This window comes from Coregonus lavaretus (genome assembly GCF_964263955.1).
Source record: "Coregonus lavaretus genome assembly, chromosome: 20".
Taxonomy (NCBI): Eukaryota; Metazoa; Chordata; class Actinopteri; order Salmoniformes; family Salmonidae; genus Coregonus; species Coregonus lavaretus.
The window spans coordinates 36,120,150-36,137,400 of NC_140007.1; the positions used below are offsets into that span (position 1 = coordinate 36,120,150).

At 43.2% G+C, this 17,251-nt stretch overlaps 1 protein-coding gene across 1 annotated transcript; it reads left to right on the top strand.

The window, feature by feature from the left end:
- The first annotated feature begins 519 nt into the window (after positions 1-519).
- LOC311148013 (uncharacterized protein) lies at positions 520-6,289 on the top strand. The gene is made up of 7 exons (XM_084184894.1): positions 520-762; positions 1,066-1,227; positions 1,493-1,639; positions 2,161-2,223; positions 2,337-2,588; positions 2,824-5,845; positions 6,236-6,289. The coding sequence occupies exons 1-6, from the start codon at positions 741-743 to the stop codon at positions 4,383-4,385; spliced, it is 2,208 nt and encodes a 735-aa protein (XP_084041020.1). The 5' UTR covers positions 520-740; the 3' UTR covers positions 4,386-5,845; positions 6,236-6,289.
- The last annotated feature ends 10,962 nt before the right edge of the window (positions 6,290-17,251 follow it).

Below are 17,251 nucleotides of genomic sequence, written 5' to 3' on the forward strand. Positions count from 1 at the left end.
CTTTGAATTGAATTGAATTGAAAGAGGTGGTGAGAATCAGGGCTGTCCAGCGTGTCTCCTATCTGGAGGCAGTGAGAAGAGTGGAAGGTGCGAGTGGCGTTGAAGACGCAATGGTGATTGAGACTGCACCAGTGAATGTTTCTCGGCAATCAAGGGATCCTGATATATTACATGTGAAAAAGGTGGACTTTGTAGCATGTATTGCAATGGTCATAAACTGCACAGCACAAACAAAGAAGAAATCGGAGGAAATTTTAATTATTGTGAGTGCAGCAGAACGATTTTTGTGACTAAGTGAGTTTACAGCCGAGGCATTGCAAGAAATCCTGTAAAAGGATGTTCTGCCCTAACAGGCCCATGAGCCTGTGTAGGGATGTTACTTGAATTGGAATGTGACTGAAGGAATGGGATGTTATTTTAAAAAATCGCCCTTTTTTTCCTACAATGAATATGTTTACAACATGTACAGTAGGTGGCGGCATGCACCTCTAACGCTTGTTTGCGGACGGCCATAATACCATAGAAGAGGAAGTCTGTCATAAAATGATTGCAGCAATGTTGTCATAGTGGAGTTCATTGCTAAAAGTCAGTAGATAATTACAATGTTTCGATTTCAAAGGTGCTTGATGTGTTGTAGACTTTATGTTGAGTTAATTCCAATCGAGTTTCCTGTCGTAAGTCGGTAGCCTACCTTTAGGGAGCCCTAAACTGAATTGATATCCAGCTATATTAGCGTGAAAATGGCATCATTCAACGGAGAGGGTAAGAACTCAAATGTTCTAAACAAAGTCCACTTGGTAGTCCAATTAATCATTGAAAGTTGTTGTTAATCTGGCGGTATCTGTGTATTAAATAAGTTATCCAAAGCCTTTATCATCAATCATCAGTCAGTTTTGTTTGCAATTATATGGCTAGCTCTGTTTACAAGTTGCAAAGCCTATTCAAACACAATGCACAGCCTACGCAAAGGTGTAAGATGAGTCTTGGTATTTGCAGGGTAGGCTATTGGTTGTCAATGTTCTTAAATGAAAGCAGGGTTTTATCCCCTCTTTTCCTCATCAACAGGAGGGAACCATGTACTTGTGGAAGTGAGCCCAGATATCCACATCTGTGGGTTCTGTAAGCAGCAGTACAATAACTTTGAAGTATTTCTTGCCCACAAGCAAAATGGCTGCCACCTACCCTCCTCTGACATATCAGCATCTAACTCTGCACCCACTCATACAGGTAAGACCACTCTTACAAGATGTCTTATCCACAGGCTTGTTTGACGAGATTACAACATTTTACCCCAGACTCCTTAAATATACCATTGGAACAATGCATAGCCTATATATTTTCTCCTTGAAATACAACTTGTTATAAAGACAAGTAAAAATGGGTTATTTGGTTACTCAGTAACCATGGTAACAGTCTGATGTTTAGAGAAATTACTCAGTTGTCTGGAAATGTATCCTATACAGTCAGAAATCCTTTCCACTTTTCCCCCCAGATTCCAGCACAGAGTTTGTTTTTGAGGAAACCTACCAGACGTGTGTTATGAGAGGTGTCAAAAAGATCCTGACCAAAGCCTCTAAAACACCTTCCAAAAAATTAAAACCTGCCCTGAGTTCAAAGAGACGCAGCTGCTGTTTCTCGGGTTGGTACCTCACTCCCTCTTTCCTCTTTTATTACTCCTGTGACACATACCTTCCATGCTGCTGCTAGGGAGGGAGGGAGGGAAGGAAGGAAGGAAGGAAGGAAGGAAGGAAGGAAGGAAGGAAGGAAGGAAGGAAGGAAGGAAGGAAGGAAGGAAGGAAGGAAGGAAGGAAGGAAGGAAGGAGGAAGGAGGGAGGAAGGGAGGGAGGGAGGGAAGGAAGGAAGGAAGGAAGGAGGGAGGGAAGGAAGGAAGGAGGGAGGGAGGGAGGGAGGGAGGGAGGGAGGGAGGGAGGGAAGGAGGGAAGGAAGGAAGGAAGGAAGGAAGGAAGCACAATATCCGCTGGTCAGTTACAACCAATTGGCTCTTTTCTGGGTCAGTTACATTTTTATAGCTGGCTTTTACACTACCCATTAGTACAGTAAAATGGTCTTGAAATGTGGTTCAAACAACACTGTTATATTCAGGGTGCATGAATCAATCACATTTCTAATCAAATGCATAATTTATTCCTTTGCCCCTAGGTTGCTCTTTCAAGACACAGTACGGTCAAAAGGACATGGAGCGGCATCTCAAAACACATACTGGTATGTAATAATACCGGTGTCATTTTATTATAAATTAAATTATTGATTTCTCATCATAGTATGTATTGCGATTTTTAACATTAATTTGTCCTCCAATCGTTGTGTGGGCCCAGGTGAGAAGCCGTTTGAATGTGAGCTGTGCCACAAGCGGTTTAGCCGGAGGGACAAGCTGAACATGCACCTCCGCTCCCACACGGGAGAGAAGCCTCACAAGTGCAAGTACTGTCCCTACGCTGCGGCTGACAGCAGCAGTCTGAAGAAACACCTCCGTATCCACTATGATGAGAGGCCCTTCAAGTGCCAGATCTGCCCCTATGCCAGCCGCAACTCCAGCCAGCTCACCGTGCACCTCCGTTCACACACTGGTGGGTCTGCTTGGGTTGATTACTACAAGCATTGAATTGGTATTCACAAGTTGTATAAGTCTGGTTATCAAATCTGGTTATCAAATGGTCTACATTGTTTCGCGTTCATTTGGGATTGAAATATGGCACATGGATTTATCCCGATATAAGACCAATTTTGACCTCTAAAAAAGTCTGACAAACATACGTTTTCTTTGTCTGATGTTCTAAAAATGTATATATTCCTCTACTTTAGGGGACGCACCTTTCCAGTGCACTCGGTGTGAAGCAAAGTTCAAGATCAACTCTGACCTGAAGAGGCACATCCGTATCCACTCGGGTGAGAAGCCTTACAAGTGTGACTTCTGTGACTACCGCTGTGCCATGAAGGGCAACCTGAAATCACACGTCCAGATAAAACACGGCACGGCCAACTCCTTCCGCTGTCCTGACTGTGACTTCCAGTGCACCAATAAAACAGCTCTGCGGCAACACTCTCGAGAGCACCAGCCCACTCAACCCATCCAGTGCTCCAAGTGCACCTACTCCTGCTCCAGCAAGGGGGCGCTCAAGGTCCATGAGAGGATCCACTCTGAGGAGCGACCCTTTAAATGTGACTTCTGCAGTTTCGCCACCAAGCAGCGCAGCAACCTGGTCATCCACAAGAAGAAGAAGTGCCACGTGGACAAGCCTAAAAAAGGCACAGGTGTCAGTGGGAAAGGAGGCAAAGCCAGTGTCTGTAACGGAGAGGACCCTCCCAAGCCTGTGAGCTCCCGGTACCGGGCCAAGCTGGACGCGACACGGGCCTTCCGCTGTGACTTGTGCGAGGCGTCGTTCGTGAGGGAGGACTCTCTGCGAAGCCACAGGAAGCGGCACCAGGACTCAGACTCCCAGCAGACGCTCCAGCCCATCACCTCCCAGCCCAGTGGTGTGACTGTGAGCCCTGTATCCAGGCAGGACAGCCACACCACCCAGATCCCACTCCACCAGGTCCCCCTGGCTCCCCTGGCCTCAGACCCCCTGGCCCCCTACAGCAGTGCCCAGCTCCAAATCATAGTATCCCACCCTCTGGGTCAGGAGGGCTCCTTCCTTCCCCTGCAGGCTGGGGTGGGTGTGGACGTTGGGCAGCACCAGCATCACACCAAGGGATCTTCCACGGTCTTCCTGAGCCCAGAGACCCAGGGCATGGTGGTGAACTCCATGATCCAGCAGGTCAACCTGAGCCTCACGCCCATACAGCAGCTAGGAGCTCAGGGCCAGGTAGAGGGGGGTTCTCTGGAGCCTCAGACAGTCCTGCTGACACACCTCTCCCCAGGGGACAGCAGTAACCCTCTCCACCAGGCCCTACTTCAGTCAGCCATGGCCTCCCAGGACTTGTCAGCCCACCATAGCAGCACACAGACCTTCATCACCACCTGCTCAGACCTGGAGGGCCTCAATGCTCTCATCCAGGAGGGGGGTACAGAGGTTACTGTGGTGACGGAGGGAGGGAACCACAGTAACCTAGTCACCACGGCCACCTCCAGGTTCCCGCCCCCGGACATGATGTGTAGCGAAGGTGGCCCCTCGGAAGACTTGGCCAAGCAGGCACAGGTAACAGTGGTGCACAGGGTTGGGGACAATGGCATTAACACCTGTGAGGAGGACAGTAGTCTCATGGTCCCTAGCATCAGTTTAGGCAGCCAGGAAGTGGTCATCCACGGCTTGCCTCTGGTGGTGACTGCCCAGAATCAGCCTGTTCTAGAACAACTCTCAGTCTCTACACAGAACCTCTATTCAGTGTCAGGCACACACACCATTGATGGCCTCCAAGACTGATTAGACCACCATTACTGTACTGTATGTCTGCAACAGGTCAAATAGATAGTTATAACAACCGGTTAGATAGCAGCTCATGTTCTGTTACAGAATGTTCTCATGTGCAAGTTACATTACATTGACTCTTGACTCATGTCATAGCTTTGTCATGTTTAGGTTAGCTTAGTTATTAATCATAAATCCAGAGTTGAAAATGAAGCATGTTTGGTACAAACTAGTCAATCTGACTACAATCATCTTTGACATGTTTCCTAATATGAACTTTTCAATTCAGATGAACATGAAGACAGTGCATTGTTTAAAGTGTCATGAAATAGGGCATTTGTAGCTCAGCTGGTAGAGCACGGCGCTTGTAACGCCAAGGTAGTGGGTTCGATCCCCGGGACCACCCATACACACAACAAAAAAAAAAATTATGCACGCATGACTGTAAGTCGCTTTGGATAAAAGCGTCTGCTAAATGGCATATTAATAATTAATTATTAATTTCAGAAAAACAAATTAAAACAGTATCTGCTTGTTTGTGCTACTTTCTTATTGTTTTTGTAATGATGATTGAAATGTATTGTCCTTGGTGCATGTTTCTACTTTAACCAACCTGTCATTGACCATGAAAGAGTATTAACATTACAAAGTCAGACCTCCATGATCGAAATTGATAACTTACATCAAAAACCTAGACAGGTATGGACAGAAATAGCTTGCCATTACCTGCTACCTAGGCTTTCCAGTCACCCATTGTCTGTCAATAGAAGTTCCTAATTTGTCCACCAGATGGCAGTAGAGACCATAGAGCTATGTGATATCCGTTCTTTGTGTTTTTACAGAATAGCAGCCTTTCATGGCATTGACATGGGCTGTGTTAAGACAGGCAGCCCAATTCTTATTTAATTGTTTTACTAATCAGATCAGCTCTGACGAAGATCTGATGTGAAAAGATCTGATGTGATTGTTCAAAAGACCAATTAGTGGAAAAAAATCAGAATTGGGCTGCCTTTCTAAACGCAGCCAAAGAGTCATGGTAAACATGTACATTTAAAAACGAGCAATGTTGCAGTTCTTGACACAAACCGGTGCGCCTGGAACCTACTACCATACCCCTTTCAAAGGCACTTACATTTTTGGTCTTGCCCATTCACCCAATGAATTGCACACATACACAATCCATGTCTCAATTGACTCAAGGCTTTAAAATCCTTCTTAAACCCGTCTTCCCTTCATCTACACTGATTGAAGTGGATTTAACAGGTGATATCAATAAGGGATCATAGCTTTCAACTGGATTCACCTGGTCAGTCTGTCATGGAAAGAGCATGTGTTTTTAATGTGTTGTATACTCAGTGTATTTGAACCATTCTATATTCAGACATCTTGTCACTTCAATGAAGCCTGGGTGTCCGAGGCTACCAGACATCTGACACAAGGCTGATGTAATGTCCCTAGATTGCCTTTGGGGGTCAGTAAGTATCCAACATTAAAATGATCCTTCTGAATTATTGATCTGAACCATGCCAAATTTGTATTCACACCTATAAACACATTATATTCTTGTCTATTTTCATCCCTGTACATTTTTGATCTCATTAGGTATCATCAAAACTGTGTACTCTAGCAAATTAAAATGCAGTTTTTGTATTATGAGTGATAGACAGCAATATTATAATGCACCCTAGTGTGTTTCTGTTTAACTTTTTATAATGTGGGGTTAATGATCTCATTTAAGACATTTCTATGTGGTGTTTTATTACTGGAGTCCATTGGCTGAAGCAGTAAGATGACTGGTTGCTATGTGGGAAAAGTGTTCTAGAACTAGAGGTGATCTCTGATGCATCTCTTTGATCTATTATCAGGCAGAGCAGAGAGACTTCCAGGGTTCTAATCCCAAGCACCCTTGAGGAGGGCCTGCTTCCCCAAACACATTCTACCATTCTACATGTGACATCATAGGAGGTGGGTTATGTGCGCGCTCTCGCTCTCTCTCTCTTCAGGCTTTTGTGATATGAGATGTAAAGCCCTGTGTAATTGATCAGAGTTGTGACACAGCCATTTGATAAGTTATTTGAAATGGTTGATATAAAAAGCATCCATCCATACAACATTTATACACCCACAAACCCATTTATCATAAGTGGGTGTGAGTGTTTGTAAAACCAGGTCCATTCACCATTCTATACCATAATCCGACATTTCTGTTTTGAATAAAGGTGTGTTTTGTGGGGCTTTGTTAAAAAGGTATAGCAGGAAGTGTAAATGGACCTCTTTATACTGTATGGCACTTCTCACTTCCTTCCTTCCTGTGTTTGAGATGTCAGGCCTTTGAATGGGGTCATAAAAGTCTCCAGAAAAAGCAATTTCACTCACTGTTGCTTAAAGAAATCGTATTTCGTGATGCATTCCTTCTGGACATAAAAGGAGCCAGAAAAGGCCAAGTGATATAGAGAATGAATGAGGGGAAATACTGGGGAGTCTTACCTCTGTAACATAGAACAGTAGTAAATGACCACTTTTAATAGTGTGAAAATGTCAAAGGTCAATTATCATAAAACCTCATGAATATATTGCTCTTATGGTTAATCTCACTCTGTCAGTAATAAGGTGATACATCTTTAGGATAGCAGGATGGAGAACATTGGAACCTTTAGGTTTAGGTTAGATCCTTTTTACTTTCCATTTTTTACTTCACACACACATCTGTTAAAGCTATAAAGTCCAATCTGTCATGTTGCATTATCTAAGACTCTTTGTTTTGTACATTTCTGACCTTTGAATCTTTTGCACACTATTTGCTGCACCATCAGTAAACGGCATTGAATGCCCTTAATGAAATAAACTTATCAGTTCAGAGTTAATATGGATTTTGTATTCCAATGCAAGTCCCGTGTAGCTCAGTTGGTAGAGCATGGTGCTTGCAACACCAGGGTTGTGGGTTCGATTCCCACGGGGGCCAGTATGAAAATGTATGCACTCACTAACTGTAAGTCGCTCTGGATAAGAGAGTCTGCTAAATGACTAAAATGTAAAATGTAGCATATTTTTCTCCTGACACTACTGACATTTTAAGTGTGTTTTGATTTCTCACAACATGGTAAGCTTTTTATCTTGATTCTCATTCAATACTGTTTCTTCTTCAAATGAACACATACAGTATGTGTTTTAAATACAAAACACAGACATATTTGATTAGACATTACCTGTGACAAGTGCTCTATGTGCTTAGTGGTGCAAGTTAATTGTCTTGTTTGTCAGAAAGGTATGAAGGCCATTGTATAATTTAAGATTTCAAGTCTTTTGAAAATCCTGACAACCAACATGTCACAAGACTACAGGTATGAATGACAACTTGCATTGATTTTCTGTTTTCAACTATATTCCAGAGCTTTCAGTGTCTTATCACTTGAATTGTGTTTTAGTAACAGAGTCACAAGAATACAGGTATGAATGACAACTTGCATATATTTTCTGTTTTCAGCTAAATTCCAAAACTTTCATTGTCTTATCACTTGAATTGTTTGATTGTTATCAGATGAATTGTGTTTTAGTAACAGAGTAACACTAAGGGATTATTAGGCTGCAATTTGTGCCTCTGTAACAATATAAATAAATGGTGATTAATCATGTTGCTCTATTCAGCTCTCTGTGAACCCTGTCATTTGCATTCACATTTTAGATACTAGAATTATGAGAGGCGACAAAACAATGGGATGGCCACTCACTTTACAGCTAGTAATGTTTTAGGTCTGATGTCTTTTTAAAACAACTAATATGTTTGTTTGATTCAGCAAATTAATTTAATAGAAGCTATATATTGAAAATAATTATATCTAAAAGTTATTACATAACTTATTCCATTTTACTCATGAAATAAATATATATTCTCCTGACAACTTCAGATTTAAAATAGGCTTGCGGGTAGTGTCACCTAAATGATGAATTAGTAATTGTGGTGTTGTTTTTGTATTATTGTCTTATACTGGCCTGTCAGAAAGCATTGCACTGACAGGCTATTTTGTTGTTTCTTTAAGATTTAAAGCAGGGTTTTAAAAGAAGTCCTCAGGGGGGAAAATAAGTATCATTTTAGCCAATGGAGAGGGCCGGAGTGTCGCTGGCCAAAGCCTATAAAAATCCTTAATGGACAAAGGAATGCTACAGTATCCACTGCTCCTAAACCCTCTCAGCAATATCATGTGTTGTGACCTGAGCTCTAGATATACCATTTTTAAATGACGTATGATGAATGTGATGTTGTCCTAGATAGCCCAGCTGTGAACGAAACAAGCTATTGTGATTGGGTGTTTTTATGCAAAGGACATTAGCCATGGTTTTATTGTCACTTTACCAAAAACATTAATGTTTGCGTGTTCTTTTCTTCTTAATTTTTTAAGGTTTTTCTTTAGCTTATAGTATTTTGTCCGTTTCAATATCAGTTGACTATTGGTTACTGTCTCCTGCAATCAATGGTTATTCTCTAGTCAGACATACTATTTGTGTGGTTTTCTGCTTTGTTTTAGGATCATTTTCACATCGTCAGCAGGTTGCTTTGTGTTTTCCTTACGCACTTTCAGTTAGGTTTGGAAGGACAGTCAGTCACAGTTTTGTCTGGTTAGATCTTTGTTTTCAGTGTGTTGTTGTCCATTCCACTGAACAACTCTCACATATACACATACAACATTTCAGATGCAATAACAGGCAGCTGGTATAACAATGGTTAAAAAGGTCTTCTGAACTTCCAAACGTATATGATCAATATTCTCACAGTTAAACCTATATTGTATATTTAAACATTTACCATTTTAAAGATGCCATTGCTTTCGACAGATGGCCATGAGCCAGCAAAATATTTTATTTGCTCAGGCATGCCTTATCCTAAGAAAACAAACATGATGGAAATCGGATCTTTACACATATAGACTATTGTCTCCTGGCAGTGTACTCCTACACTTTGCTGTGTGTGTGTGTTTTCCTTTCCCTGCTTTAAAAGCACATTCACACAGCAGAAAGTTAGCGCATCTTACTGAAGCTGACAAGGTGGATTTCTTTCTGCTTATAATGGTGGTATAGTTGAGATGGTATAGTTGTTATGTTATAAGGATGTTAAAATTACTTTTGAATTGTTTTGACATCTTAAGGAAGTGTTATAATGCATTATAAGTGTATATAAGGCATTAGGTGTGTGTGTGTCTCAAGTGTTGCCACATGGACGTGTTTAACTATACTTGGACCAGAAGTCCCCACAAGAATGGGACACAAACAAACATTTGATCAACTGGGGACATTTTGTTAGTCCCCACAATGTAAAATGCTATTCCTAGGGGTTTAGGGTAAAGGTTAGAATGAGTGTTAGGGTTAGAATTAGGTTTAGGGTTAGGAGCTAGGGTTAGTGTTAGGTTTAGGGTTAGGGAAAGCAGGATTTTGAATGGGACTGAATTGTGTGTCCCCACAAGGTCAGTTATACAAGACAGTGTGTTCTTGTTCTACTACCAAAGAAATCTGCAGAAATAGCATGAATGAATGAATATTGAAATGTGAAAGGATGGCTGGGATGGTGTTGCTCTCTGTTATGATGCATATTCACTGAGCAACACCATAATGGCTCAACAGACGACAGGAAAAATCTCCTTTGTTCTCAGTTTTGGAGACAAACACTTGAACTGCCTGGCCTGCATGCATGAACACCATTAGGCCCCTTTTGAAACCTTTTAATTTCTACAGACCAACTGTTTAGAGATGGAGGATGAGGAAAGACAAGAGCCATAGCTTTTCAGAAATATTCCAACATTTTCTTTCATCTTTATTTTGCGCTGTTGTTCTTTTCATCTGAAGATGAGCCTAATGTGTGAGCTTCTCTGTCCTGACGGTCCCCGTGTGTGTTGAACCCCCCCCCCCCCCCCCCCCCCTCCCCCCCGGCCAGCTGAGTGCTATGCTACTGCATTGAACACTTTCTTAGACACAGCGTATCAAGAATCGGTATCAGCTTTTTAAAATGTAATTTCTATATTCCCGCTCTTTTTGATCAGGATTTGTTTCATAGTAATGTTCACCAACCCAACCCCAAGGATTTAAGTCGAATTCATGTTTACCGTTGGAACTCATAAGTTCATGAACTCTAGCTGACATCTAAGGACAAAGCTTGTTTGCGTTGACATCATAAATGCCTGTGGAGAGAAAACAATGGCAGTAGACAGAGACATGGCCGAAACCTCCAGCCAGTGTCATGAAAAGTTCCAGAAGGAACTCAACTCACAACTTGACCAAACACACACGCACACACACACACACTCATACAAACACTGCTCAGAATTAGGGAAGAACTGCCTTGGCAAATTACTGTACTTGTGGGGGCAGTGGTTGACTGGAGAGTGACCATTCACATGCCTGTTTTGAGTTTGGTTCTTTGTATACTTATGAGACGGTAGTTCAGTATCAAAGAATGATCTGGTTGGCTCTCTGAACCCAAAGAGCTGATGGTCAGACTGAGTTTCCCTCAAGGAAGAAAGAAGCTTTGTTTTTATAGGCTGACAGGAATGTGTTGAGGACTGCGGACAGACATCTGCTTTATTAGCATATGTGATCCCACCCCCAGCTATGAATCTGTTGGTGGTCTGATAAAGTTTTGTTTATACTGTTAAAGGATCCACAAATTCAGCATTGTACTTGTGAAACTTATACCACATCAATCGCACATACTAATGATGATAAAGATAATCACAAAAAAAGTATCATTATTAGAATATTATGACAATATTTGTATAATCATAACCAGAATCATAACAGTCATACATTGTTAATATACATGATAAAATATAATAACAAGCAAAATAATATTGTAACTTCATTTTATAACCATTGGCTAGTTCATTGGAGCTCATTGGTGTGGAAATTCTTTAGAAGCCGTGGCGTTCTCAGGTCGTTTCACATGCATTCCACCCTTGCACACATTGCTGGCCCAAAAGATTACTATTACCATAACGTCCTTTGTTATGCTAATAATATTATTGGGGCTTTTCAAAGTTCAGTAGGGGTCTGTCTACCATCAATGTGGTATTTAACACCTTTTTTAACGTCATTTAGTTACTTTTTTAGCCATTCATTTGTGTGGCCTTGAATATATGACTTTGTTTTTAAAAATATTAACTGGGAATCCTTTATAATAACATTAATGAATAAACATTTATAAATTATTCATAAACTATAATCAATATTTGTTTAAATCATTGTAAACATGTATATAAAAGCATTGTAATATATATGCATTTATCACTTTTATAATAATTTATACTTCTAATATTCATATGACCATTTACTGTTTACATTTATTTTATTTTGACAGGGAGTCATGCTGAGACCAAGGTCTCTTTCACAGATGAGCCCTGTAATAAAAAAAATATATATATATACACATCAATACAATATGAAAAGCAAAACAGAGATACAAAACACAGTCATAGAAAACAAACACATTCTTCAGTAAAAAGGTCCTCAATCAAATGGTAAAATACATATATCCATTCATTCTCAGTGACTGTTGGATTGCCATCTGTCACCTCAGGGCTCTGGGGTGTTTCCTGTTAGCACTATTTAATAGAAGATGCTTAATTAGCTTATGAATGGCATACCATTTTTCAAAAACTCTGAAGGATTGATAAAGATAAAATGCAGAACTTTGGAGACCTCCAACAGATATCATCTAATAAAGTGGCCGCTGTAACCCGACACCAATTGGGGAATGTATTCAATCATGTCTATTGTTTCTGTTTACATACAGTTCCTTTTTGTTAGATAAGTATGTACTGGCTGGGCCGGGCCACAGAGAGATAACAACAATGCCTTACAAGCATGGATGAGATGTCCAGCGTCAACACCTAGCTTGATACCAAGAATTCCTGGACAGATTAATTTGCTAGCTAAGTTTCAGTATAGGAAGAGTGGTCATTTCAGTCCTATAGTCAGAATGGTCATTTCAGTCCTATAGGCATCCGACATTTTAGTTTTTTATAGGTAGAGTGGTCGGTCATCTGCAGTTTTTTTTTGTGTGTGTGTATCCTCATATATGTTAGCAACCTGTCAGAGGTCAGCATATAACTGAAAATGTACAGTATATCCTAAAGATCCGAAAATACGAGACAATAATGAGGGAATAGACATTGATGCCTTTCAAAATAAGATAATCTGGTTTTATTGTTGTTACCTGGACTGGTTTTAACCAAACTAAGGAGATTGTTTCCAAAATGCCTGCAGTTTTTGTTAGATATGAGATATGTTGTGTCGATTGCTTTTTGTGTCCCTCCCAATAACATTCCCATATTTAGACTTTTAGTCAGTACTTAATGAGGTCACACAGAGCTATGACCCAGTTTGATGAGGGTAGCTTTTGAATGACCAGCATAAACATTATGGCAACAGGGCTGTGAGTCAGGAGATGAAAAATCTAGTTGATTGGTCCGTTGCTCAAGTTGAAAGAAAAGACAGGAAGTTGGAGGAAGATTTGTCACCAGCAGGTTTCTCTCTTTTGGTAAAGGGAAGGGAGGTTGCTCTCTGCACAACTCAGGAATGTGAAAATTATCCATAAAAGGTAAAGAAGGCCTGGATATTGGGAGGATTAGGTTTATTGTTACTCCAAATCTGTCAAATCAGTTTATTTTGATGGTACAACTAAACATAACCAATGCATTTACATTTGCATTCGATTTTTATTCTTAATCAGTGTTTCAAACATCTAAGCCACTATAGGTTAGGATTCCACCATAGGACAGTGCCAGCATATCAGCCATATCCGCATTCTTGCCCAATGCACATCTGAGGCAGTTATCCAGCCGACTGAACCTTTCATCAGAGCTGGGAGGAGGCTGATATGTCCATCCATCTGTGATTGGGTCTGAAGGGGCACTAATCCTGGACAACCATGCCCCTCTGGCACCATATCCGTTGCACTGCTGGCCGGCTGATACAATGGATCCCCTCCTTTGTCCCTGAAACTGTTTTAATTAGCCACTCAGCGGGGGTGGAGAAGCTACGTAGGATGGGTAGGACTGATTATACAGGCCGAGGGGTTGTAGGACGCGTGCTGCTTCAGAAGATTCTAGAAGAGATTTGATTCTACTGAAAACTGTTTGGATATCATCATAATCAGACAATAAGCACTGGATGAAAATTAGTTTCAGGACCATTGTTTGGTTCACTTCTGTCACTTGGTATACATTTATGGTCAATACATTTTTTTAAATTAAGAAATGTATCTTTATTTTCTAAAATTGTTTGACAAGCTGGCACAGTTATATAGCAAACAGACTTCCAAACAGCATAGCATACTATAGCATGGTTGTAAGCAATTGTACTACATCTGCTTGCAGTGTGTCTCTAACTAACAGTGTTGCTGTTGCAAAGCAATTGTACCTAAAGCCTGCATAATCCATTTTCAACCTCCTCAGCCTATATGGAAACATAACTGAGTAATGAATAGACAGTATTTACATCACAGCAGATGCCTGTAGTGTCTTTCTTAGCAGTCATAACTTGACAGAAAGGTCATCTGTCAACTGTAACATAGCTCACATGGCTTTAAAACCTGTTCAACCTGCTAGCCCATTCCTCTCCACCAAAGATAAGTGATTGACCCTTCGCTAAGCCCCGCCCCCCTTGGTTACTGTTGCAACCTAGTCAAACAACATTTTCCTGGAAAGCCCAATTCCCCCTTCAACCACTGGCAACATCCACTCACAATGATCTCAAACTGTGTTTCTAATACACAATGAAATTAAACACAGACTACCCCTTGCTAATCAGGAAACTCTGGGGTATGTTGTGGTGGACTGTCATTACAATTACTTCAGGGGAACCTGTTAAATGTATGTTTGTAGCAAGGTTGGAAGCACATTTTGTTCTCCATTAGTTTAGTTCTGGACAGAAGCATTTTTTTTCTCTGTTTCCTCTGTTCCCACCAGCAAAATAAAGTTCTGAACCGGTTCGAACCAAAATTAAGTTTATATCGTTCCTTTCTGTTCCTTTTTAAAACCTCTGAAATTGAGCTTTAGCTCAACATTAAATGACTTCACCAATCAGTGCTGATAGAGAAGCTTACTATGGAGCGGGGAAGCTATAGTTGTTGTTTACATACATTGGGCAGACAAGTGTAGGGCGTGAGATGCGACTGAAATTTTGCGGGTGGGGAGAGAGCAAGAGAGGGTGGAGGAGGAGGCTTGGCTTGAAGCGCTGGGCATCTTGTTATGACATGCATTATCTGAATTAGGCTCACATAATTATACCTAGGCTTCTATTATGAAGGAACTTTGAATGTCTTTGAACTTCTCACAGTTGGCTTAACGTTGGACCAGAGCTAGCTAGCTAGCTAACAAGCTGTGTGCAGAGCGGCACCAGAATAAAAATAGAAACACCTCTTACCTTTTTGTAGTTAATAAATCCAGTGTGAAACGTGATAACTATAGTATCCTTAACAAACATAAAAAAAGTTAATGCATTATTTTCTAATTAAAAATCTCTCTCCCTAATTTCTGAATCACGCTTGTAATGTCAGTAGGCTACAGTAGCCTATGTGTGATGAGTGTGATGGAAGGAGTCAGGCGCAGGAGGGTAATCACCGAATACAGAGTTTATTCCGTCTTTACACATAAATGCGCTGGAATAGCGACAAACGAAACAGGCACAGGGGAAACTATCATCCCTGGCAATACACTGTAACGGTAGATCCAACAATACATAGGCACAGGGGAAATATCTACCCTGGCAACAAAATGGTACGAGTAGCTCCACCGAGCTACACTACTCTCACAATTAAACAATCACCCACAAGGACAAGGGGGCAGAGGGAACACGTATACACGGACTAACGAGGGGATAAGAACCAGGTGTGTGTAATGACAAGACAAGACAAATGAATTATGAATATAGGAGCGGCAGTGGTTAGTAAGCCGGTGACGATGAGCGCCGAAGCCTGCCCGAACAAGGAGGGGAGGCAGCCTCGGCGGAAGTAGTGACAGTAACCCCCCCCCCTTGACGTGCAGCTCCAGCAGCGCTCCGACCCCGCCCTCGGGGACGGCCAGGAGGACGCGGAGCAGGTCGAGCCGGATGGCGATGGTGGAAATCCCGCAACAGGGAGGGATCGAGGATATCTCTCACCAGGACCCAGCACCGTTCCTCCGGACCGTACCTTCCCACTCCACGAGGTACTGAAGGCCCCCCACCCGATGCCTCGAATGCAGGATGGAAAGGACAGAGTAAGCCGGGGCCCCCTCGATGTCCAGAGGAGGTGGAGGAACCTCCCGCACCTCAGACTCCTGGAGCGGACCAACCACCACCGGCCTGAGGAGAGACATATGAAACGAGGGGTTAATACGGTAATCGGGGAAGTAATAACCTATACGTGACCTCGTTGATTCTCCTCAGGACTTTGAACGGCCCCACAAACCGCAGGCTCAGCTTCCGGCAGGGCAGGTGGAGGGGCAGATTCCGGGTCGAGAGCCAGACCCGTTCCCCCGGTACGAAGACCGGGGCCTCACTGCGGTGACGGTCAGCGTTGGCCTTCTGACGATGCACAGCGCGCTGGAGGTGAACGTGGGCAGCGTCCCACGTCTCCTCCGCGCACCGAAACCAGTCATCCACCCCAGGAGCCTCGGTCTGGCTCTGGTGCCATGGTGCCAGAACCGGTTGGTAACCTAAAACACATTGGAATGGCGTTAGGTTAGTAGAGGAGAGGCGGAGAGAGTTCTGGGCATATTCTGACCATGGCAAGAACACCGACCACTCCCCCGGCCGGTCCTGGCAGTGGGACCATAGGAACCTACCCACATCCTGATTTACCCGTTCCACCTGCCCATTTGACTCTGGGTGGAACCCAGAGGTCAGGCTGACCGAGACCCCAGACGTTCCATGAACGCCTTCCAAACCTTGGACGTGAACTAGGGTCCTCGGTCGGACACTATATCCTCTGGCACCCCGTAGTGCCAGAAAACGTGAGTAAACAGGGCCTCCGCAGTCTGCAGGGCCGTGGGAAGACCGGGCAGAGGAAGGAGGCGGCAGGACATGGAGAAGCGGTCCACAACGACCAGGATGGTGGTGTTACCTTGGGAGAGGGGAAGGTCAGTTAAGAAATCAACACTAAGGTGAGACCATGGTCGTTGTGGAACTGGTAAAGGTTGTAACTTACCCGCTGGGAGGTGCCTAGGTGCCTTACTCTGGGCGCACACCGAGCAGGAGGAGACGTACACCCTCACGTCCTTAGCCAAGGTAGGCCACCAGTACTTTCCGATCAGGCAGCGCACTGTACGACCGATACCTGGGTGACCAGAGGAGGGTAACGTGTGTGCCCAGTAGATCAGATGGTCACGGATAAGAGCAGGCACGTACCGCAGCCCAGCTGGACACTGAGGTGAAGATGGATCAGTGCGTAATGCCTGCTCTATATCCGCGTCCATCGCCCATACTACCGGCGCCACAATGCAGGAGGCCGGGAGTATGGGGGTGTTGTCTCTGGGCCTCTCCTCTGTGTCAAACAGCCGAGACAGTGCGTCTGCCTTCACGTTCTTCGTACCCGGAATGTATGACAGTGTATAATCAAACCGGGTGAAGAATAGGGCCCACATGGCCTGGCGAGGATTCAGCCTCCTCGCTGCCCGGATGTACTCCAGGTGACGGTGGTCCGTCCAGATGAGGAAAGGGTGTTTCGCCCCTTCGAGCCAATGCCTCCACACGGTCAAAGCTCGGACAACAGCCAACAGCTCCCGATCACCAACGTCATAGTTCTGCTCTGCCGGGCTGAGCTTCTTAGAGAAGAAGGCACAGGGGCAGAGCTTGGGTGGCATGCCCGAGCGTTGGGATAGGACAGCGCCTATCCCTACCTCGGACGCATCCACCTC